Here is a 23211-nt window from a genome sequence, read left to right on the forward strand (position 1 = left end):
GTTGTTAGTGAGAATACCTTAACACAGAAAATACAGAAACATCATTTGCCGGATGGTTACTCCTTAAATGAATTACCATGGAATGGAACAACATCTGTAAAATTCGGCACATATATTGAAACTAGCACATAACTTTTTTACTCTTCACCTCAAGAACTATAACATTAAAGATTTTGAAAGTTCACTACATGAGAATAAATTCAATATGTCCAGAGAACCTTAAAACGACTGAGACAAACTTCAGTGAAAAAACTGGAAGAAAACTTCATTCATCATCATAAATATATTATGGCAACTAAACATCAGCAATGGTCACAATAAAAGCACGCCTTTTTCAAAGATAAAATAGACGACATACGGAAGAGGGCCCAAAAACGTCCTACATAGCAGTTAATGTTGAAGTACCAAGACACCCTTAGCCATTAGTTAATGGAAAGTTCCCTTCGTTTGTATCGAATCATCACCTTTCCCTTCACACCCACCACCATGGCATTCCAGTCGATCTCCGGGAAAGGTGATATCAGCTCCAACTCAAAATTCCTCAGCAAATGGCTCCATATTGCCTTTATCTGCAAGTATGCAAATGGCTCACCAAGGCACCCATGCCTGCCACCTCCGAATGAGATATATGAGAAAGCCCCTGCCACCTTGTCCTCTTCTCTCCCAGCTGCGAATCTGTCAGGATCATACCTATCTGGGTTGCTGTAAATATGAGGAAGCCGGTTAGCAAAAGCAGGTGATGTGGCAATTATGTGGCCCTTCGGAATGTCATATTCTTTTCCATCTCGGGTTTGTACGCTAAAATCACTATGTGAACTTCGCATAAGCATAATTAGTGGGGGATGCAGCCTCAGAGCCTCCTTAATACACCGGTAAAGGACATCCATTTCAGACAGGATATCATGATCCACCCTCTTCCCATGCTTTTCCATCAGGTTCTTCTGCTCCTCCAACACAGCAGATAGGTACTGCTCGTTACAGAGGAGATAGGCCCCGGTCCAAGCCGAGGTGATAGAACTCGTATGCTGTCCTGCAAAGAGAGCAGCAATGAGCAATCCAGTCACCTCAGCTTCAGTTGTTGGGCGACCATCTTTGTACTTCGACTCAATGAAGCACTGCAGCATGTCATTCTCTGATTTTCCACTCTGCTTGCGAGAAGCTATGATGTTTGCAAAGATTTCTGCTAGCTTCTTCCGTGCCTGGTCACGGCGGCGGTGAGCTGGGATGGGTAGGTATGGAAAGATGACACTGATTGGAAGCATCCCATTGTCAAGGTCATGGAACAAGGCAGAAACATCATCAAAGAGCTTGTCACGAACTTCTCGACCCAGGAGACATCTGCTGGCCGTCAATATAATTAGATGCTCCAGTTCAAACTTTAGGTCCACTTCACCACTATCTCCCCATTTAGAGAAGTAATCCTGCCCAGTACCAGAACAAAGAGGAGAATTAATTCTGTGACTTTTGAGGTAGATACACTGCAAAACTTTAAAATCTATAAAAAAAGTTGCTACCTCCGGTCAGGCAATAAACATAATGCAGATACCCAACCGACAGACTTTGAAACTAACAGTCAGTGCCCTTTTTGAAGCAAATTGCCAATTATTGACAATGTGAATTAACGTGTGCACAGTGGTTGGTTGTTCAATTGAACAATTAAATTTAGCACCTTTTAATACCAAATTCAAGTCTTAATTGCTTAGCACATGGTATGGAAAAGCCTTTTGTACATCAGACATCATCTTAACCGCAAATAATCATCTTTCTCTCAAGTTAGTTAAGCAATTGTATATCATACTTGAAGCAAAATTATTACTAAGTGTAAAAGAGCTGTCCAATTGTCTTGATTTATCAAAAAGGGTTCCCAAAGACAAACCACGACAAAATGCAAAGATTTTCCAGCTGAGCCAAGCTTGAGCCGTCTAATTCTACAAGCACCTTTTGGTGGAATGTAGATCTTTCACTCCAAAAAAAAACCAGCAGGTTTGTTGAAGATTACATTATCTATACTCTTAAATTTGAAGCTTATGAATGGGAAGCATATATAAAAATTAAAAAAGTTAGTTAGAACAGAAATTTTCTTTTAATCCTTGCTCCTACCAGAACTTGTGGGATATTTAATGTGGCTGCAGGGTAGCAGTTTTGTTAAGAAAGTGTCCATCCCATAAAAAGAATTCCAAATTTTCAAATATTTGGACTTTTAGGACCTTTTCTACACACACACAAGCACATATATATATATATATATACACACACACTAAATACAAACATGCCAAAACGAAACAAATCAGCCACAAGTTGAAATGCAGAAAAACTATTAAACCCAATTTGCTAACCTCTGCTTCTGTAACCATCTGATCCACATAACCCTTAAGTTTGTTCACTCGAAGAGACTCGGTGAAGAAGCGAAACTGTTCTTGGCGCACCGAGTAATCAACATCAAACACAACTCCAGGTCCAAAAGTGGGCACATTGAACTGGTAAACCTCCTGCTGGCTAAGATCAGACTCGGGGGCCTTGAAGAAGTGGGCTGAAACTTCAGGACCAATCAAGAAAGTGACGTGCTTGTGCAAAAGGTTCAATGTGAACACACTGCCAAGCTTTGGGTACTCTTGGCGGAGCATCACAATTGGACCTTTCAAGAAACGGATCAATCCCCCAATGAAGGGGAAAGCTTTTACCACAGGTGGAAGACGCTTGCCAGATCGTGGCATTATAAGCACTGATACAAGCTTAGCCACAACCAGAGTGGCCACTATGAGCATACCCATTGTGACCACTTCGCTATCCACAACCATCTTTAGGGTACGGTAAATCTGACAGATTTATACAAACACAACTCAAAATTCAATTCATAAGGAAAAAGGAAAATCCAATCACATTTGGAATTAGAATTAACCCTAAAAACAACAGCTTTAACTAATAAGATCTAACACCAATTTTTCACCCAATTGCTGTCAACGTTTGAATGATTGAAATAACACCTCAAAATCGAGAATGTTTTTCAACTCGAGTATCGTATAAAGAAATTTCCCTGATCATTTCCGTCGGTCGACGCAAAAATAATGGAAAAAAAATGTACCTTTTTTCTTCTTTTTACCAAAAAAAAAAAAAATGTCAAAGACATGGAGCAGTAAAATCAGATTGCGAGAATTGAAGGCACAGAAGAGAAAGCCAGCGAAAGAAATTTAGGGAAAAAAGAAGAGCTTTTCTTTTTTTTGACTTTTTTTTTTTTTAATATGTACATATATATATATATATATATATGTATAACAGTATGAAACAGAGACGAGGGGTGTAACAGTATACCTGTTTACGATTCGATAGATTTGTGGGTTTCAAAGCAAAGGGAGACAAAAGATAGGAGAAGATGGAGAAGCTAGTAGCAGAGAGTATAATGTCGTTACTCTCTAGGCTGCTGCCATTAACATCTGCTAACACCCATTAGGCCTAACATCTGCTAAATCATTAAGTTTGAAAAGACTATTGAACCCCTAATAGCATCACCGGCGGCAACGCCCAAAACCCGAAAAAAGAATAGGCAATGGGAATTGTGTGTTTCTGGTACAATGGGTAATTAAGTACATTGAGTTAAGGCTTTAATTAGCAAGTGGTAAATAGTGAATAGAGTCCCAAGAGGATTTGGCTCACTGGATCGGGGAAACGGTGGGTCTTGGAAAAAGGTGGTTTTGGTCGTGGACGTGGCGTTTGTTAATTGGATATGAGTGTTTTAAAATATCCTTGCAGCACGTGCGCAGTTGGGGCGAGTAGAGACTAGGACAAAAACAAGTGGATGGTGGAGTTTGATTGGTGCACAATTGGCACTTGGTGTGCAAGTTTGCTGCTGATGCAAAATGACTATAATTATAAAGGAAGAATCATGGGTACGCAATTGCACAAGTAAGCAATTGCACAAGTAATGGATATGATAAAGGAAGAATCATGGGTACGCAATTGCACAAGTAAGCAATTGCACAAGTAATGGATATGATATATCATATATATATATATATATATATATATACAGATATGGAAATTTTACGGTGAGGACGGTTCATATGAGAACCGTAATATTAGTGACGAGTTTTTATATTATTAACAATGATTTTTTAGAAAATTATCATCAATATTATAAAAAACCATCATCAATATTATGATCTGCATGAGGACCGTCAACACCATAAACGAACTGTATACATATATATATATATATATTGTTGTATACCAAGAATGGTAGCTCAGCAGAAAAAAATCATTCAGCAAAAAGCTTTTGCATATGTAGATTTGAAAATTGAAATTTGAATCTTAATAAATCAATTATTGTTTTGATATAATGTTCAAAAGGCATTTTGAAGATTGAAGAGTAATATACATTAATTAATTTGTTAGTTTCCTTTCAAAGTGCTAGATGTGTATAATAATGCAATTAGTGTCGTATTAAGAATCAAAGTTCTACCTTGTTTTAAGGGGCATGCAAAAGTAATTGATTGCCACTTATCCTCGTATTGTTACAAAAGGCTTGAAAATGGCTAGCTCAGTCAAAATAACAATGATGGTGATATACTTCTCATTCAAGTTCATCAGCGAATACCCAGTGAATTATTTGTGACAATAGCAAGACCAAAAGCATTAAATGAAGAGTTAATGGTTCAAGTTTCAAGCCAAACGGATAGATTCGGTTACAAACCTATATATGTGATATAGGATTAGGTCCTGTATCAACGCTGACTTATTACAAAAACCTACAAACAGGGCTACGTAATGCCATCCTGATTGAGCTATCTAAGTCATACAATATCATTGTAAAGCTTTCACACACCATGGCTTGTATGACGTGGTATTTTCAAAAAAACAAAAATACATTGATTGAATGATACTCACAGCTAGCTAGCTTTCTTTTGGTAGAGGGTCAAGCCAAAAATATGCACAAGCACAAGTGATTTCCTATTGTCATGAACTTGTTTGTTTACCCTCCAAGACGTGCAGCCTTAGTTGCTATTCCAATCTTTTATTGCAATTAAATAAGTTTTTTCCTCACAAGAAGTAAAAGCTAAACAAAGAAGACTAGAGCACAAAAGAGAGTTTAAGAGAATGAAAGTATATTGTTTAGAAGAGAGCTTTACAAGTGAATGTGTGGATTCTTGGTTGGTTTACAAATGAGAGTTCACCTCCTTTATATAGAGGGCTTGGCACGTAATACGAAGATACAACATTCCTAGATAATTCTCCTAGATATTTCTATGGACTATTCTAAAAAGCTATCTTACTACATAATCTTAGAATGTTCTAGAAATGTACATAAGTCCTAGATTGTTTTATAGTGTTCTAGAACCTTCCAGAGGTTTCTTGAATTATCTAGAATTTTCTAGACTTCTCTTGAATCATCTATAATTTTTTAGAATCCTCTTACCTAGAAGCTTCTAGAATCTTTCGGACACTTTTAGATTTTTTTTGAATTATCATGAATTCTTGAGGAGAGTCTAGAATATTCTAGATTTCTATTGAATTATCATGAATTCTCGAGGAGAGTCTAGAATATTCCGGATAAACCTAAAGGATTCTACCATTTTCATACGGAACGTGATACTATGTACCATGCCTTTGATATATATAGACGGCGTTTTTGCCCATGTGATTCTTAACCTTAGCATTTAATTATATATAATTTAAAAGAATATATCTTATAAATTACATATAATTACTTGCAAATGCTTACTATAATCCAACTATATATGTAAATATCTTTGTCAAGTTGTTATGGATGGCCTGTAAGTGTAACCGAGTATAGCAGCGGAATTAACAGCCATTCTGAGCTCCAATCATAAGTTACACACTCACCGCCCATAAAAACATTAATGGCGTCCTACAAATTAAAAAAAAAAAATGGATATGAGCTGCAGCACAGCGCAAAAAAGCCCTGACGAAGCTAACGACAGCATCGCTGAATGTTTCATCATCTTCCTCATCACCCTCTACCTTCTATCCTCTACCCGCCTTAGCCACCTTCATTAATAATCCCTTTCTTTTAATTTAAGCACAGCCAACATTACTTGGTATTGTATTTTCGAATTTTATTTATAATTTTCTCAAATAATCAAATAAAATAGACTAGTAATATATATATATATATATATATATATATATATATATATATATATATATATATGTATATATATGTATGTGGGAACAATTTTTTATTTTACCAATTATATTAATATATGCTATGTACATAAGGTACGTAGGTTGGTATTTAGTGTTGGAGAAAATAAATTGTTTGGGAGTACATACTGCGTAGCATTTGCTTTTATATGTTAAATTAGATAAAAACTAAAGCCGAATATACAGTTAGAACAGTAGAGAACATGTACAAATATGAATGTCAATGGTAATTTAAGGAGCTGCCACTATTGTTCACCAAACCCTACTGGCCCAGCATTCCATGAACCACCAATCCCATACTGTTTAGTGTGTTTACATTAAATAAAATGTTCATGTCCATACCGACACTAACAACAGCGAAGGTTTCAACTTTTAATTGATTACGCGATAGATGCTGTGCACCATCCAATTATATCCCACCAATTTCAAAAGCAAAACGGTTTCTTCCTGCATCTGGCTTTTTCATTGCATTCATTTTTCCACTATTCAGATGAACAGGACTACTCTCAAGTGAAATTTTCAAGTGACTTTGCATACATGAAAAAAAAAAAAAAAAAAAAAAAAAAACTCCAAAAATCTGTTAATTGCATTGCATGATTTCAAACTATACCCTTTCAAGTGTTTAAAACCAACGAGATTTTCTCAGCCAAAAAAAAAAAAAAAAAAAAAAAATCTAAAGGAAAAACCATCAAATTTACAAAATCTAAATGATCTAGCAATAATAGGTAGTTATCTTTCACAGCACTTCTCTATAAATATCCCACTTATATCAATCAATCCTGTGAGCAAATCGGTTTTGAAAAACAATTGCTGTTTGTCTATTTCTACAGAAAGTCAAGAGAGTGGCAAGAAAAGGGAGGGTAAATCCGAATTCAGTTACAGTACATATTGCGTGCAAAACGGATCGAAAAGGCTGTGTGTACCAGTAAATATTGCTTGGCGGATGAGAATTGAGAGAAGAGGTGACAGTAAAACGCGGAGAGTACAGGAGAGAATAACGATGGATGTACTTAATTACTTGAATGCAAAAAGAAGATAAAGATAGGATAGGAGTAGGACATAAAAAAAAAAAAATTATATATATATATATATATATAGCTTGAAGCTTCCGATGAATAAGATTGAGCTTGTTTCTTTCTTTCTTTATTTCACCTTCCAACAATATATCGATCCCAATACGTACACATACTACAGGTGGCTATTAATGCCCTTTCGCTAATCCATATACTTTTCTTCATTTCCTTTTCCCTTTTTAAAACATAAACATTCAATTCCTTCCTTGCAGGTGGGAGTGGGACTGACCTGCTTCTCTCTCTTCTCTTCTTTCTCTCCCTATTTAGTCGTCACGTGTTGGTTGGATCCCATCCACCTCCTTCATTAACTCCCTACATCTTCCTTGCTTTTCCTTAATTTCAATTCAGACATAAACTCGATCTTTTCTTCTTCTTCTTCTACTGCTACTACTACTTATAATCGCTTTTAGTGCTTCACATGTTTCTTCTCAGTATCAAACCCTCCTTTTCTTTTCCTACAATTTACTTACTTCTACTAAAAACTCATCTTTTCTTACTCTCCAAATTAAGTGTTGAAATATATACTCTGAGGTAGTGAACAAATTCTATTTACTTGTTAAGTTTTGGATAAGGTTGTATATGAAGCTAGCTACTGCCACTAGTTTTAATATATATATATATATATATAAAATTATTTTGATTGATAATGACTAATAATGTTCTGAATTGCATATTTCATCGAGTATAATATAATAACCATTATCAGGAAGTTGAGGTAGGCATGGGAACAAGAGAAATCAAGTCACCTGAAGGTGGGCAGGAGACACCAGGAACAGCTAGTCTGGGTGGAGTTTCTGCAGACTCAATCCGGAGAAAGAAACTGGGGATCTACTTCATTGAATCCGATGATAGGCGAACAGCTTTTGGTCGGGGTTACACCGGAGGAACCACTCCAGTTAATGTTCACGGCAAACCTATTACTGATCTTTCAAAGACCGGTGGTTGGACTGCTGCCTTCTTCATATTTGGTATACACACTCTGCCTTGCACAGTTGAAATGTTTTCTGCCTGTGTTTGGAGGTGTAACGACTGAAATATATATATTTTCTATTTTTGTCCAGGAAATGAAATGGCAGAGAGAATGGCTTACTTTGGGCTGTCTGTTAATATGGTGGCCTTCATGTTTTATGTTATGCACAGACCCTTTACCAGTTCATCAAATGCGGTTAACAATTTCTTAGGAATATCACAAGCTTCCTCTGTTCTTGGTGGTTTTCTGGCTGACGCGTATCTGGGTCGATATTGGACTATAGCAATCTTCACAACAATCTATCTTGCGGTAGGATCCATTTACACGTTTTTAATTTGAATTGCTAACCATGTGGCTTAACTGGAATCCAAGAGAGAGACTGATTATTTCCCACACTTTTCTTTTTGTTTTATTTTCTGGAGGGTCTGACAGGAATAACTTTATTTGCTACCATGGATATTTTTTTACCAAACCAAGATCAATGCAGCCAGATATCCTTGCTTTTGGGTAATTGTGAGCCTGCAAAACCATGGCAGATGCTTTGCCTCTACACTTTTCTTTACATAACTGGATTTGGAGCTGCTGGTATAAGGCCCTGTGTTTCTTCTTTTGGGGCTGATCAGTTTGATGAAAGAAGCAAAGATTACAAGTCTCACCTCGATAGGTTTTTCAATTTCTTTTATCTTTCAGTCACCATCGGGGCTATTATCGCCTTCACTGCGGTGGTCTATATTCAGATAGAACATGGATGGGGATCTGCCTTTGGCTCACTGGCAATAGCTATGGGCATATCAAACATGGTATTCTTCCTTGGAACTCCTATTTACAGGCATAGGTTGCCAGGAGGCAGCCCTTTGACTCGGGTTGCCCAAGTTCTGGTTGCTGCCTTCAGGAAGCGAAATGCCTCTTTTTCTAGCAGTGAGTTAGTAGGCTTGTTTGAGGTTCCTGGCAAACAATCTGCTATAAAGGGCAGTGGAAAGATTGCTCATACTGAAGATTTCAGGTATGGGAATCTCTCTGTTTTTGTTCTTTGAAATTGCCTCCTCAGATCTAGGGACCTTTTTCAGTTTCTTTTTCTGGTTCGCTTAAGGATGTCTGTTGACGTTGTAGATGTTTGGACAAAGCAGCACTGCAGCTAAAGGAAGATGGTGCTAATCCAAGTCCTTGGAGGCTTTGCACTGTAACTCAAGTAGAGGAAGTGAAGATCCTTCTGAAACTCATTCCAATACCAGCTTGCACAATAATGCTCAGTATGATCTTAACAGAGTTTCTGACTCTCTCAGTGCAGCAGGCATATACAATGAATACCCATATGGGTCATCTGAAACTTCCTGTGACATGCATGCCAGTGTTTCCTGGCCTCAGCATATTTCTCATACTTTCCATCTATTACTCAGCATTTGTTCCACTTTCCAGACGCATCACCGGTCATCCTCATGGTGCTTCTCAGCTTCAGAGGGTAGGAATTGGTCTGGCAATCTCAATTCTATCGGTGGCATGGGCTGGAGTTTTTGAAAGGTACCGGAGAAATTACGCAATAAAGCATGGATATGAAACTATTTTCTTAACTCCAATGCCAAATCTAAGTGCATACTGGCTGCTGATCCAATATTGCCTCATTGGAATTGCTGAGGTATTTTGCATAGTAGGATTGTTAGAATTCTTGTATGAAGAAGCCCCAGATGCCATGAAAAGTATAGGATCTGCATATGCTGCTCTAGCAGGTGGTTTGGGTTGCTTCGCAGCCAGCATATTGAATAGCATTGTTAAGTCTATCACGGGGAACCCAGAAAGAGGCCAGCCTTCTTGGCTTTCCCAGAACATTAATACAGGTAGATTTGATAATTTATACTGGCTGCTTACAGTCATGAGCATAATCAATTTCTGCATTTTTCTATATTCGGCACATACTTACCAGTACAGGGCAGAGCAGAAGTTTAAGATGGAAGAGCAGGTTGAAACCAACAAAAACAACAATCCATCTGCAGTTAGCTAGTTAGGAAATGGATATTGTATTAGTAGGATAAGTGCCATTTCCCATGCACAATTCCCTTACAGAACTTACTTCTTGAAAGAAAAGAAACTGTAGCATCTCATGTACTGTATGTAGCCAATCATTATGCAAATGGTGTTTTGACTGGTCACGGTGTCTGTCCTAGTTTTTCATTATCACCGTTTCAAATCTGAGTTCCAATGTTATATCAGACCAATTTCTCTATAACAGCGCTGGAGTTCTTAAAAACAGGATTATTAAGTAGCATTTTCAATAAACCTATATATTCATACCTCAGAATTAATAAAAGTAAAACAGATTGTGACATATGCTATTCCTACTCTGCCAAACCCAACTTTGGCCAACAGATTATCAGTTAACGCTTTGCAACTAAATTTACATTGCGTAAAAATAATATGAAGATTGATGGTTTAAATGACACAATTAAAAAGGCGGTGGCTTGGGCATGCAAAACAAGTTCTGATAAACTTTTGCAAAGAAAATGTCCATAAAGTGCTAACTGATTGACAGACAGCAAGCATGAAGAATAATTGGTTATTCGTAAAGTGCATGCATCTGCCTTGTTTTGTTCAACATATTCTGAAAAAACTTGTACACTAAGGGTTGTTCTATATCCGATGATCTTGTTCAAAAATATAATGTTCACCGACCACAAAATAATTGGACAACGCAACTCTCTTATGAATAAACGTGTGAATCTACATCTATGAAATTTAATTTAAATGTGGGTGAGCTCAAGGTGCAAAAGGACTTTAACAAGACTGTAAAACATCTAACCTGCTTTGCTTCAGATGCATGGCTCCTCACCATATTTTTTTTTTTTTTTTTTGGGCTGCTATAATCAAGCTCAATAAAGGAATTTAAACCCTCTCGTACAGTCAACACAAACTGTTACATGGATTAAGGAAACAAACAGCAAACTAAAAGAAAGAGTTCAAAGTAGGAGAAAGAAGGATTATTTCACAACAATTATGTTTACAACGATTTTATATGATTCAACACCCATTTGTGGAATTATATACATGAAACATAAAACATCCAAACATTAAAACATGGACAAACATCATAAGTTATTTAAGTATAAGGAACTAGTGAACCATTGCTTAACTCTATGCATGCCTGTATAAACAAGGCAACCTTTTTTACAGACAGTTGCTGCCGCTATATTTGCTGTATTGCTTTGGGATCAGAGGCACAAATGTTAAGGACTTTCACAGAACTCCATCTCCTGATATTTCAGAACAAAGTAGGCTGAGTGAGATATGATAAATGAATCCTACTGTCAAATCAAAAAATCAAAAGTTTTGCTCATAGAGCTGTGATGTAGACATTTCTGAGAAAGTGTCCACTAGTTCAGAGGTGGGGGTTTTCTAGAGAAGTCTTACAAACTAACCCTATCCATGTATTTTCAAACTAAAAGAACAATGCCATGCATACCTGGCCACAAATTGGACAACTTTCACTTCTTTCCAGCCATTCATAGATACAGCCAAGGTGGAAATGATGAGAACATCGGGTTGTGATTTTAGGATTTTCTGGAGTATATTCTGCAGTAAATAATTTAACATCTTAATGTAGGTTAAGAAGCTTTATACAAATTAATTTTTAATTCCAAAAAATCCAGTTTATTAATATGGTTATACGAGTAATGGAATATTAACATGGTCAAATTACCATCAAGACATGTAGGGCAGACATCTTCATCTTCAGAAGATGGTTGAGTGTAAGTTAGTCCACAAGCAACTTTTGTTGCTAAAGCCTTTTCCGAGGATTCTGAGTGGCAAACTTTACAATCTTCTTCGGCATCCACTCCATTCCATTTCTTCCCGAAACCCAGAGATTCTATTCCAGAACTACTCATATTTCTTCTTAGTTGTGAATCCTCTTGCAAATGAGTCAATGACTTGTCACGTCTAGATACCAAGCCATCACGCTGTGAGCGAGAGTATCGCTGATCATTATCATATGCTAATGGCCTGGACACTGAGATTTGACTGTCACTTGAGGAATTTTCTGATAGTGTTGGACTTATTGCTGATGATGCCAAAACGTTAGCACCATGGACAGGTGATGAAACTGAACGGGCATCAAGTCTTTGAAACATTGCACCATACTGCATGTGCATGAAGAATGGAGTACCAAAGAAATGGATTACATTCACTTTAATGTAATTATAAGTAGCATATTGGATAGGGAATCATCAGGTAAACTAGTAAACACTATGTTAGCCAGGGAATGTCTTAATTCCTAAGTAAATTTTTGTAGGTAATTGGCTAACCAGTTCAGAATGTATAGCCCAAAAATCAATATGATAGCCTAATTTGGACGATTGATGCACACACTATGACTTGCATTAGTGCCTATCTTAGTTTGACACATTGTCTGAAAAATTAAGAATTTCATTGCATATGCATATCCAAAGTAAAATAATTACTAAATTATAGGCTGCTTAGATTAACCCTAAGTAAAGCCTAAGCAATTCCGATGTAGAAAGGGAAAGGAAAGTTCAGATTCAGTAGTATTTCAGGGATGCCTAACGTTTCTCTGTCTCAAAAGAAGAATGTTTAGAAACGGAATTCCTTATCCGTGAAATGTGCAGCAACCAGACAATGTACCAGTGAAAGCAGGCCAATCAAAAGATTCAAAACTACGATATTTGTTTACAATATTCCATGCAGGTAACTTGAACAGAAAGTGAAATAATGCCCAGTTAGCTCAGACATATAACACATACCCCACTGAAAAGCTGGTGAAGAAAGAATCTCAGGCATATGCAGTGCCTGTGCATCGGATTGCTAGGAAGTGCATATTCGTCAAATTCATCCCCACATGGACAGCAGCAAAGAGCACCCATCTTTTTTGCTTTCCAAGTGACAGTTGAACAAGCAATGAGCAGCAAATTGAGAACAGAAACGATATATTACAAAAATTCTTGGAAATTTCTAGTTTGAGAAAAGCTCAGATCAGAGAAGTCCACAGAAACATGTTAAACTCCAAACGCTGGAATCATCCCTGCAAAACGCTGGAACCATCATGAGAAGATAATTAACTTAACGAAGTGGAGAATAGAAACGAAATTAAAACCAAATAACAAAATCTTTTCATCAAGACTTCAACTTTACAGTACCTGAAAAGTTCCACTTCTTCAGCAATTAAAAGTGAATCTAACAACAGGAAAAAAGAAACTGATTTCAGTTTTTATTTTTTGGACTGCATTGTCATAACGAGACCCACTTAGCTAAACATACATAAATAGAAACCACAACATCAAATTCGAAGTGGGTATAGAGAAAAATAGCGAAATTCCACTCTCATATCGTAGACCCACCTCCAGTAAAGGCCAAAGCATAAAAATGGAAAATTTAGAAATGGGTTTGGTTGTCCAAACGCTAAAATCAGTTTCCCCCGATCACAGAAACGAAGAGGAAGAAGAGGAAGAGCGATTGATTGGGTGTGCAGTTTGACGGTCGTGAGTTTACCTTATTAGTTATAGGGATGAGACATCGACGAAGAAGATCCCCAGAGAATGGGAGTTTGTGCTCAAGGTCAAGTACGCGCCATTGTACCATCACTTTCCACTTCCACCAAAACAAACACAGGGCAGGCCTTCAGTTTCTGATTTCGGGAACTTTCTTGGATGAATAAATATTTTATTTTTTAGCTTTAACAAATATTTTATTTAATACGTTTGCAGGTGAACGGAATCTTTTATATTTTTATCAATTATTATTATGTGGTAACTGTATTCCATTCCAAAAAATTTTAAAAAATAAAAATAAATATGGAAGCCAGTCCTTTTGCAGCACTAAAATTATTATTTATTTGATCAATAATGCAAATTTATCTTATTTTCAAATTCTTTTTTCTTTTGGAAAACATTATTTCTAAAATTTATAATGTAAAACAATTGTCAAATCCGCCATCCATCAATTCATATAGTATTTCTTTTAAAAAAAAATGAAATAAAAAATTGCTGAATATGTAAATAATTGGATTGAATTAAAAAAAAAAGTAATCCGAGAAGACAAGAGGCAACCGTGAACAGAAACTATTGGTATTTCTTTAATTTGGAAAGATTAATTTAAGTATTATTTATCCTCAAAATAAATGGATTTCTTTAATTTGGAAAGATTAATTTTTAAGTAATATAAATCCTCAAAATAAAACGGCACACAAAAGATTTTTATCATATTAAAACTGATATATATTATTTTATCTTTCACCAACCTTAATCCTCTTCCTCTCTTTTACTTCCTTTATTTTCACATTTGGAATGTATATTCAAATTATAAGGTGAATATACAATATAATAATGAAATGTTTGCCACTTTAGTTGAAATGAATAGAAAGGAACCCATGGGCATAAACATTACCCCATTGGGATCCTCAGCGATTGTCAGCCTAATAAGCTCCATTATATTGACCTCTAGTCTCTTCAAGTCGGCCTTCTCATGGTCGTTACCATTTTTTTGGGTTTTTTTTTTTTTTTTCCCACCCATCATTGTTTATCAATGGTGGGTGTTGTTTGAAGGGACAGTTCATCTAATATGTCTAAATATGGAGTTGAAGAGTCCACTTCACTTCAAAAACGGGACAATGCTTGAGCTTATATGTTATAACTATTAATTCCATTAATAGCTAGCTTTACACGTATCCTATACACTACTTTCAGCCCAATTCCGAGTCGGGGATTAATTAAAATAAAAATATAAAAAGACCAAAATTCAGAAGACGATGATGATGATGAGCTTATATTTGCCAAAGACTCAAAAACTGAACACGAAAGTAACTTAAAATACTAAAAAGCATTGTCCGGATAATTGAACATGAAGGAGCAACACACTTGTGGGGGGTTAGGTTTTGCAATTTGGTCCATAAATAATCCAGATTTTATTAACAGTAGAGAAATGCGAAGCTTTGGAATTTAGATAGCCATAGAACCTCGCAGAACCCCATCATGGGGAAAAAGCTGGTGGTGTGGTGGAGTAGTGGGGATGGAAAAGGCTTGGGATTGTAGAAGAGGTTTGTTATCATCATCAAAACAATAAGCAGGGACCTGCCACTTAGAATCCTCAAGCACTGCTCCCACTTCAAATGTCATCACATGAGCTTCCCTCCCTGCAATATTATAAAATTATTGGATAAAAGGATTCCTTTGTATATATAAAATAATTTGCAGTTTCTACAATGGAATTGCTACAATCTTTCAACTTCCAATTTATTTCCAATAAATGCTAAGTCGTAAGATGGATAGATTATATCAAATTAAACTAAGAAAGAAAAGAACATATTATTAATAGGATTAGATTGGTATAAGAGCACACCAGTGTAGAAGACCCAACTAACAGGCCTCTTGGTGAGGACGTCCTCATAATACCAAATGAAGTCGACCTTCTCCCAGACGTTGCAGAGGAAGCCATCCACGTGGCGTTGACCCAGATAGTTGGCGCCGTCGAGCCAATTGGGGCGGAGGATACCCACCTCCAACTGAGCGGATCGGCACTCTCTGTTGGAGTCCAAGGTGTAGAAGAAGGAGGTGCCGTTGTTCCACTCCAGGTCGTAAAGGAGCTTACCCAGCTGGTGCTGAATTATGTTGAAGTTTCGACCATTGGGCCAGTCGTACCACAGGTCGATCACCTGCAGGATTCCGCTCTTGTTCATCACCAGTATGGAGTGGAATTGGTGGGGCCACGGCGTCGGCACCGGGTCCTCCGACGACACAGCCAACGTTGCCGTTGCCATTGACAACCACAAGAAGCAGACTATCAAGTACTTGGAGTAGGAGAAGGCCAAGGCCATGGTTGCTTTGCTTTCAAAGTTCAGAGAGAGTGTTTTGAGAGGACGCGTGGTCATCGTGATGGTGGTGCAGATGGTGGGTAAAGTTTTATCTATTATTCATTTAGTTATTTATTTTCGCTATTTGATACATCTCACAATCACAATAAAATCTTACAACACTTATGGATATCACTTCCAAAATCCAAACTGCCCGTTACTTTTTTTGAGTGACAGACCAATGACACTGCTTGTGCGTACATTAGCATTTCGTCGACAAATCTCAGGTTTACCAATCCTCTCCTATTTTCTCCTATTCCTGGTTGCCATTTTTTTGAAGCAAATCAAATCGGTACTTGCACACTTTTTCTCTCCCTTTCCCAACAATTTTATTATTGTCATTATTATTATTTTCTCCAATGAAATAATGTAGTTAACGACTTCCTTTTCCTTCATTTAAAAAGAAAAAGAAAATAATAATAATAAAAATAAAAATAAAAACTATTTGGCATCTTAATTTCTGTTTTCCAGGGAGTCGTTATTGAGAATGTAAAATACTCATAGAAATAGAAGATTGATTTTTAACAGTATAATATGATTTTATGTCGAATCCTACACCACAAACCATCCAACACAGAATACTGATTCAATCCTGTCGTTAACTACTTTCTTTCCTTTAATAGATGCAAATTAAATACAAACTACAACAACGGATCTCAGCATAAGAGAGTACATATACAACATTTCATAACTATATTTAAAATCTTCCAGCCAAAGTACTCATAATCAACATCCATGTTATTCCAGATATGGTACTTGGGGCAAACCTTTCTACATATTAACAGATGATGATAAACTCTACCTTATGCAAGGCATCCAATTACTGCACCGTCTAAGAAAAAGACGCTCAATCAAGTGGCAGATCACGCATATGAAACCAACAAAACCCATCAATTCAAATGGCTTCAAATTTTAATTCATATATTTGAAAGTTTTGTTGTCATCATGTCTTTGCCATATTAAATCAAAGGGTAGTGTATGGTTCAAGAATTTTTGGCGCATGCACAACACCAAAGAAAAAGATAAGAACCGAAAATGTGAGAACAAACCTGAACTTTCACCTCACTTGAAAATTGCCCAAAACATATTGTACAGAGTATGTGTTTTTATCTAAATATACTTTAATCCTGAAAGGTACTGCTGTCTAGAGATTAGATACTGGGCCAGGGAATAAATAATTCCTAAGAGCCCCAGTATCCTAACCTTAAGCACATCTGTTATGATGGCAGACGGCAGATTAAGGGGCATGGTTATCAATGGTGTAGAGTCTGTCTGCTTAGAGTAACTCCACACAAACCTATTGAAAAGGATATGGCTGGGGAACGTGAGAATGAGGAGGGCCAAATTCTTTACAGCAAAGAACCAATCTGGCCCCCCAATGTCCAAGCCCCATCCTGCATTCCCATGCCACACATCTTCCCATATGCTGTACAAGGCTGTCAGTACTAAGTAGGCTGATATGACTACTGTGACAGGAAAATACCTCTGTTTGTCCCCAAATCCAGCAACAAAATCAGAGTCCTGGTTGAGAAGAAGCAAGATAGGTGCCAGGAAGAATATTGCACGGTTTGAGCCACCTGTGAGATTAACATTCAAGATTAGGCATATAGCAAAGCACATTACAGTAGCAACGTTACCCACTGCTGGCATCCAGGCTCCCTCAGCAGTCATCCTCTTAATTGTAAAGGTTGACACAGAAGAGGCCCGCCGTTGTTGCATGAATCTCATTCTTGGAGGAAAACTAGCAGACGTGCTTTGACCATATTGACTATGTCTAATTCCACCCCTATCCAAAGCCTTTTCCCGTACTAGTGATGCAAGTTCAAATTTTATCTCCAAGGCTATAAGCATAAAGATAGCAGCATACAGACCAAGAAGAGATGTCCTTGCACCCTCAACAGCCAGTAGAGTAGTGAGCTTCTTCTCTTCTTCTCCCATGTCTCCAACTCCACTATCTCCAAGGATGCTTTTAATTCTCACTTGGCCTTCTAGAAGATACGTTACAGGGAAAAGAGCCACAAGTAAAGCAAAAACCCATGGTAGGAGCTTGGTACTTGAGGCAGAAGGAAAATGAGTGAAGACTACAAACACTGAGGCACTAACCATGGTTACAACTATGAGGGCCTGCAGGACCGCTGCCTGAAGGAAGTACTCAGCAGAAATGTAGACTCCTAAAGCAATACCCATAGCTATTGAGTAAAATACTCTCAACTCAACCATGTATTTAATGGGTATGATGGATGTAACAGCTGCCAGAGTAAGCATGATAGCAACAATAAGCAACCATGATGGCCATGTAGGCTTTGGTGCCACAAAGCCATAGATGGAGATATCATCGGTAGATTGCCGGGCAGCTTTAATCAGATCAGATCGGTAAGTCCACGTCAACGGAATAGGTGGTTCCATCAGGATAAAGAGCAGACCTGTTGCAACTATCAGCACTAGGCATCTCTTAGCAGTCTGCAAGATGACATGGAAAAAGAGCATGATTAATATGATGATAACTGGTGAACTGCTCTTCACAATGCTGTACTTTCAAAAAAGTATTTACATATTACTACCTAAAAATAATCATTAGTTCACCAACAGTGAATAAAAGATAGTAAAGGAAAATTTTCCGACTAATTAGGAATTAAGTTATTCAGCATTGACAACACATTCTGGTTCTTCCAAATAGTACTTGTGTTCAAATAAAAGCTCAACTCTGCATAAAACAAGCACTGGACTATCAAACCCACAAGGGTACAAGTGTCCTTGATAAATTTCTTGAATCACATCATGCTATTTGCAAATATACTCAGGAAGCGTGATAAATGCACAGCTTAATTAATGATTTGAAAAGAATAACAAATTGGCATTCACTTTCACTTTGAATTTTTTTTTTTTTTTTTTTTTTTTTTTAAAAAAGATCTATGTTCAAGGATTAAAAAACATAGTTAACAAAAAAGGAAAAGAAAACAAAATACGGCATATACCAGAGAATGGGAAAAGTGGAGCGCAACTATTGGTGCACAAGCCAAACCAGTCAAGACAATACAGAAACCCAATAGCAAACCGTCAGATGGAGGTCTCCCATTCCACCATTGAAGGGCTTCAAAGATTGTTTCACGACAAAACCACACAGACAATGCAACCACCGCAGCATGTACATAACCTTGCCAAACTTTCATCTTTGAGGCAGTTCTTGACTTATCCCTGGAGATCCCAAAAATTGAGAAGATTAGCAATTTTGATCAATCCACACTAAAGAAGAACACCAAGTTAAACAGAAAGCATACTTGTAAAGAAGCAGTGGAGGAGAAACAGCCAACAAGAGGACAGCCGAGACCCATACAACAGATTTTGATGAAATAAACAACATAGCAAGCTTGGAAGAATACAGGCATGTCAAGATCCAAACTGCCTTTGGGCCAATTCGATGATCCACAGATAGTCTTCTTGTGAGGGCCACACCCACAAATGTAGTCAAGATAACCATGTAGCTTGGATACATCACATCATCCTCAAAGCCATAATAGTATATGCCAGAATAATTAAAAAACCTATTCTCAATGTGGCAAAGTAGCAATGCATGGCTGATCAAACCAATCTCGGCCAAAAATTGAAGTTTCGAAGGTAGAAGTGCTAGACCAGGTACAGCCATTGCCAAGACAAAATTTACAACTATGAGTTTACAGAAGGATTTAAGAGGCATGCCTGCCATCCAAATATTTAGATCCCAGAAATTATGCATTATAAACCACATAACCATCAAGCTCCCAAGCACAACAGAGGCAAAATATGACAGCAGACACTTCTTTGTAAAAAAACGAGCCAGGTAGAAGCCAGCAACTGAAGGCAGTGGAAGGAACTACAGGAATGAGGACAAAAAGGCAAAAAAAAAAAAAAAAAAAAAAAAAAAAATCGTTAATACTAATTGAACATTTGATGAGAGTTCAAAGAGGTACTACAGTACTATAATACATTAGAGTCACACATTCAATTTCCAAATTGAAAAAGCTAAAATAGACAATATTATGGCCTCAAATTGCGAAAGATAACCAAGAAATTATCATCACGATCCAGTCAGGAAGAAGCACATCATGACATCAAGTGACAACACTTTTCCATTGGCAATGGAAATACTGCTGCATTGGTGTCTTGTACACTAACCTCATAAGCATAAACTATTCTGGCTAAAATTTTCCAACAGCATAGAGGAAGTGGTAGATGACTTCATTTTTTATGATCATCCAAAAATTTAATTAATTTTTTCAGCCATCCAAAAATTTGATTGTTCCAGAATAATCAAATTTCTCATAACAACAAAGTTTGTGGCTGCCAAAAACCAGATTGTTATCTTTGATCATATATGCTGCTGCAGATACCATAATCTAATAAGCATTGATTATCCTAAGCCAGAGGAGTAATCCAACTTAAATTTGAACATTAGAGATAGTTTATCTTAGCAAATGTATTTGAACCTCTAATCCCTTAATTAATGCAAACAAATTTGAAAGCTACCATTCAAACTATAAAAAGATTCGGCCACCTCAAACAACTTTTTCTTATAGATTCACACCCGGATACATAAAAAAAAAGCAGCGAGTGCTGATGTTGTAAGTAGAAAAGACCAGTTTACCAAACAAAAATTGATCGATGAAACACACATGAATGTTTGCTTCCAGTAAGCCCACGAAATTTCAACCATGGTTCAAAGAATAGGTACAATGTCATCATTATCAGGGCAACAGATACCAAGATCCTTCAAAGTTTTTGGCAAAAGGTAAGTAATAAGCAATCATTCTATTCCAAGATCAATATCAAGCCTGAATAGGTATGCCTTACTTGATGGAAAGCTAATTATGTCCAATCAATAAAGCCCGGTATTTGCACTGAAATTAATTATGACAAAGAGCAATCTTTTACGATGCCAATGCAAGGAGAATCTGATAAAAATGTAAAATATTAAAACTGAAGAGCAACAAGTTTGAAATGCATACCATTATCGGAAAGCCCACAACGATAGCTCCAGCAGCACTAGCTACTACAGCTAACGCGGTGAAAGCCATGGAGCTGAATGCATCAGAAATCATACCCAACGCATACGCACCAGCCGCAGCTGCTCCTCCAAGCATTGTAGTCGTCACGAGAAGGTAATTCAGCGGTGGCGGTACCTGAATGTATCGCCCAAATGAATGGAAAACAACTCTAATCTCCAAGCAAATTACGACGACAACCAAAGCAACAGCACCGTTAACCACACGAATGCTATGCAGGTGGTGGGCATTCTTGGTGACCCACCAAAGCCCACCCCTGGTGGACGCATACAGTTGGAACAGGAAGGGAACGAAGAAGAGAAGAAAAATATCAGAAAAAGAAGCGGCGGAAGAGAAAATGACGTTGTGGTGAGAGGCAATGTGGAAGAGAAGAGGAAAGAAAAGCAAATAGAGGGTGTGAAAACAGCTCTCGAGAGGGCCAAGTATGAAACTATCATCTGGAACCTGGCCGCCGTGGTACTTGGCTTCGTGCTTGGTTTTGAAGGAGGAAACGCGAGGAATGGAGTAAAGCCAATAGAAGAGGCAGCTGAAGGCCATGAGATAGTAGGATGCATGGTTAATGCCGAGGGCTGCGATTGTAGCCCAAGTGAAGATTGCGGAGGCGGCCAAGGGAACGCTGGCGAAGAGAAGGCGCTCAAGGGCAAGAACAATTGAAGGGTTCTCGATTTGAATCCACTTGAACTGAAGGGAGGCCCAGACTCCTATTAAGAAGTTGGTCTCGGCGCAGAGGAAAGAAGCAAGAGTGGCCAGAGGAATGGAATGGAAGGTGACGAAGATAGAGGAACTGAAGAAGAAAGCGATCTGAGCGAAGAGCAGGGAAAGCCAGACGCCGAAGAAGGCACCGGACTTGAAGTTGAGGGAATCGACGATGTAGGAGATCATGAGGCCCAGGGTGAGAGTGGCGATCACCGGCGTGCCGCCCAGGTCGAGGAGGAAGGCGGCGCAGGGAGCGAGAGCGATGGCGATCCTGGTGTTGTGAGCGAAAGACGCCGGAGCGAAGCGAGAATTCTTGAGAGATCTAGAGGAGGAGGAGGAAGCACCGGGGTCGTGGTGGTGGTGCTGGCCGTCTAAGCTAGGGTTAGGGCTTAGACTGGCGTCGGAGGAGTAGGGGGAGCCATTGTTGAAGGACGTGAAAGAGGGGGCGCTGACGGAGGCCGAGATGTAGGGCCGGAAGGAGCGCGATTGGAGCTCCGGCGGCATCATTTTCTTCGCCGGTGGGTCCAATGACACCGGAGATTTGTTAAACTCAACTCACCACTCTGTCTGTGTGGGTGTGGGTGTGGGTGTGGGTGTGTGAGGGTGTCAGTTTGTGTTTTCTTCTTCTTCTTCTTCTTCTCCTGTCTGTCCGATTTTCTTTTCCTTTCCTTTTTTCTTTTCTGATGGATGACGATGGGGTTTAGGCTCAGCGTAACATTGTAGAGCATTCAAAGTTGAAACCAAAGTCAGCTCCAGTGGCGCTGTTGAGGTGGTGGGCTTTTGACACTTGCTTGGGACAATGGGACTGGACACTAGAATTTCCATTTAGAAAGCGCCCGCCATGAATCATGATCCGTTTGGAATTCGCTATTCGTTCGGTATAAGGAGTAGGACTTTCTTCCGCTTCACTTTGACTTGGATCAATATTATTATTGGGCCAATCGTGTTAGAAAGATCCTTATTTATTGGGCCTGATTATCTTTCCCACGTTTCTTCATTGGGACGAGAGTGTCTATCTGCAACCTTTGGACACTATATACACTCATCCCATGTAAAATCATGTAGAGATTCCAAATGGTATTATTGCTTGCATGAAGAACGCGCACACACACACATGTTATTGGGAGTTTGTTTTCACTTTTGTTTTGGTTTTAACTGGAATTTGGAAAACCTGTAATGGTGTTAGGTGTTGACTTTGAATGTTATGTGGATAAAGAAAAAGCAAATGGTAATTAGAGAAACAAGAGCTTCCTTTTTTGCCTTCTGGGGACATAATCAGTAGTGGTGTTTGAAGTTCGATTAGAATTCAAAGCTGAATGCTTCAGCACATGCCAACTCCACAGAATTGAATTGAACGATAAATGAAAGCCCATGGCCTAGTTTAATTTAGTATTGGTTGTTGAAGAGGGTAGAGGAATTGGAGAG

At 38.1% G+C, this 23211-nt stretch overlaps 5 protein-coding genes across 8 annotated transcripts; 1 reads left to right on the forward strand and 4 right to left on the reverse strand.

Moving 5' to 3' along the window:
- Positions 1–244: 244 nt before the first annotated feature.
- On the reverse strand, positions 245–3581 carry LOC107431761 (sterol 14-demethylase). Its single transcript, XM_016042748.4, has 3 exons — positions 3310–3581; positions 2337–2816; positions 245–1421 (listed from the first exon to the last, which is right to left on the reverse strand). Exons 2-3 carry the CDS (start codon positions 2796–2798, stop codon positions 423–425), a joined length of 1461 nt encoding a protein of 486 aa, XP_015898234.2. The 5' UTR covers positions 2799–2816; positions 3310–3581; the 3' UTR covers positions 245–422.
- A 3416-nt stretch (positions 3582–6997) lies between these two features.
- LOC107429687 (protein NRT1/ PTR FAMILY 6.1) lies at positions 6998–10346 on the forward strand. The gene is made up of 5 exons (XM_016040415.4): positions 6998–7763; positions 7939–8200; positions 8294–8511; positions 8625–9205; positions 9313–10346. The coding sequence occupies exons 2-5, from the start codon at positions 7954–7956 to the stop codon at positions 10196–10198; spliced, it is 1932 nt and encodes a 643-aa protein (XP_015895901.2). The 5' UTR covers positions 6998–7763; positions 7939–7953; the 3' UTR covers positions 10199–10346.
- An 810-nt stretch (positions 10347–11156) lies between these two features.
- On the reverse strand, positions 11157–13872 carry LOC107431773 (E3 ubiquitin-protein ligase At3g02290). 4 transcript variants are annotated; one of them, XM_016042763.4, is made up of 6 exons: positions 13696–13872; positions 13344–13380; positions 12951–13238; positions 11891–12329; positions 11654–11763; positions 11157–11444 (listed from the first exon to the last, which is right to left on the reverse strand). In XM_016042763.4, exons 3-6 carry the CDS (start codon positions 13068–13070, stop codon positions 11418–11420), a joined length of 696 nt encoding a protein of 231 aa, XP_015898249.2. In that variant the 5' UTR covers positions 13071–13238; positions 13344–13380; positions 13696–13872; the 3' UTR covers positions 11157–11417. The 4 variants fall into 4 exon arrangements, with proteins under 4 accessions (XP_015898249.2, XP_024922328.2, XP_015898250.2 ...); XM_025066560.3 differs by lacking the exon at positions 13696–13872 and adding an exon at positions 13545–13685 and having other exon boundaries at positions 12951–13228; XM_016042764.4 differs by lacking the exon at positions 13696–13872 and adding an exon at positions 13545–13685.
- Positions 13873–14939: 1067 nt separating this feature from the next.
- LOC107431751 (uncharacterized protein At4g14100) lies at positions 14940–16185 on the reverse strand. Its single transcript, XM_016042740.4, has 2 exons — positions 15541–16185; positions 14940–15334 (listed from the first exon to the last, which is right to left on the reverse strand). The coding sequence occupies exons 1-2, from the start codon at positions 16067–16069 to the stop codon at positions 15141–15143; spliced, it is 723 nt and encodes a 240-aa protein (XP_015898226.2). The 5' UTR covers positions 16070–16185; the 3' UTR covers positions 14940–15140.
- A 448-nt stretch (positions 16186–16633) lies between these two features.
- Positions 16634–23153, reverse strand: LOC107431796 (uncharacterized). Its single transcript, XM_016042793.4, has 4 exons — positions 21034–23153; positions 19330–19901; positions 19027–19246; positions 16634–18511 (listed from the first exon to the last, which is right to left on the reverse strand). The coding sequence occupies exons 1-4, from the start codon at positions 22291–22293 to the stop codon at positions 17162–17164; spliced, it is 3402 nt and encodes a 1133-aa protein (XP_015898279.2). The 5' UTR covers positions 22294–23153; the 3' UTR covers positions 16634–17161.
- Positions 23154–23211: the final 58 nt, after the last annotated feature.

The sequence above is a fragment of the Ziziphus jujuba genome, chromosome 12, assembly GCF_031755915.1.
Source record: "Ziziphus jujuba cultivar Dongzao chromosome 12, ASM3175591v1".
NCBI lineage: Eukaryota > Viridiplantae > Streptophyta > Magnoliopsida > Rosales > Rhamnaceae > Ziziphus > Ziziphus jujuba.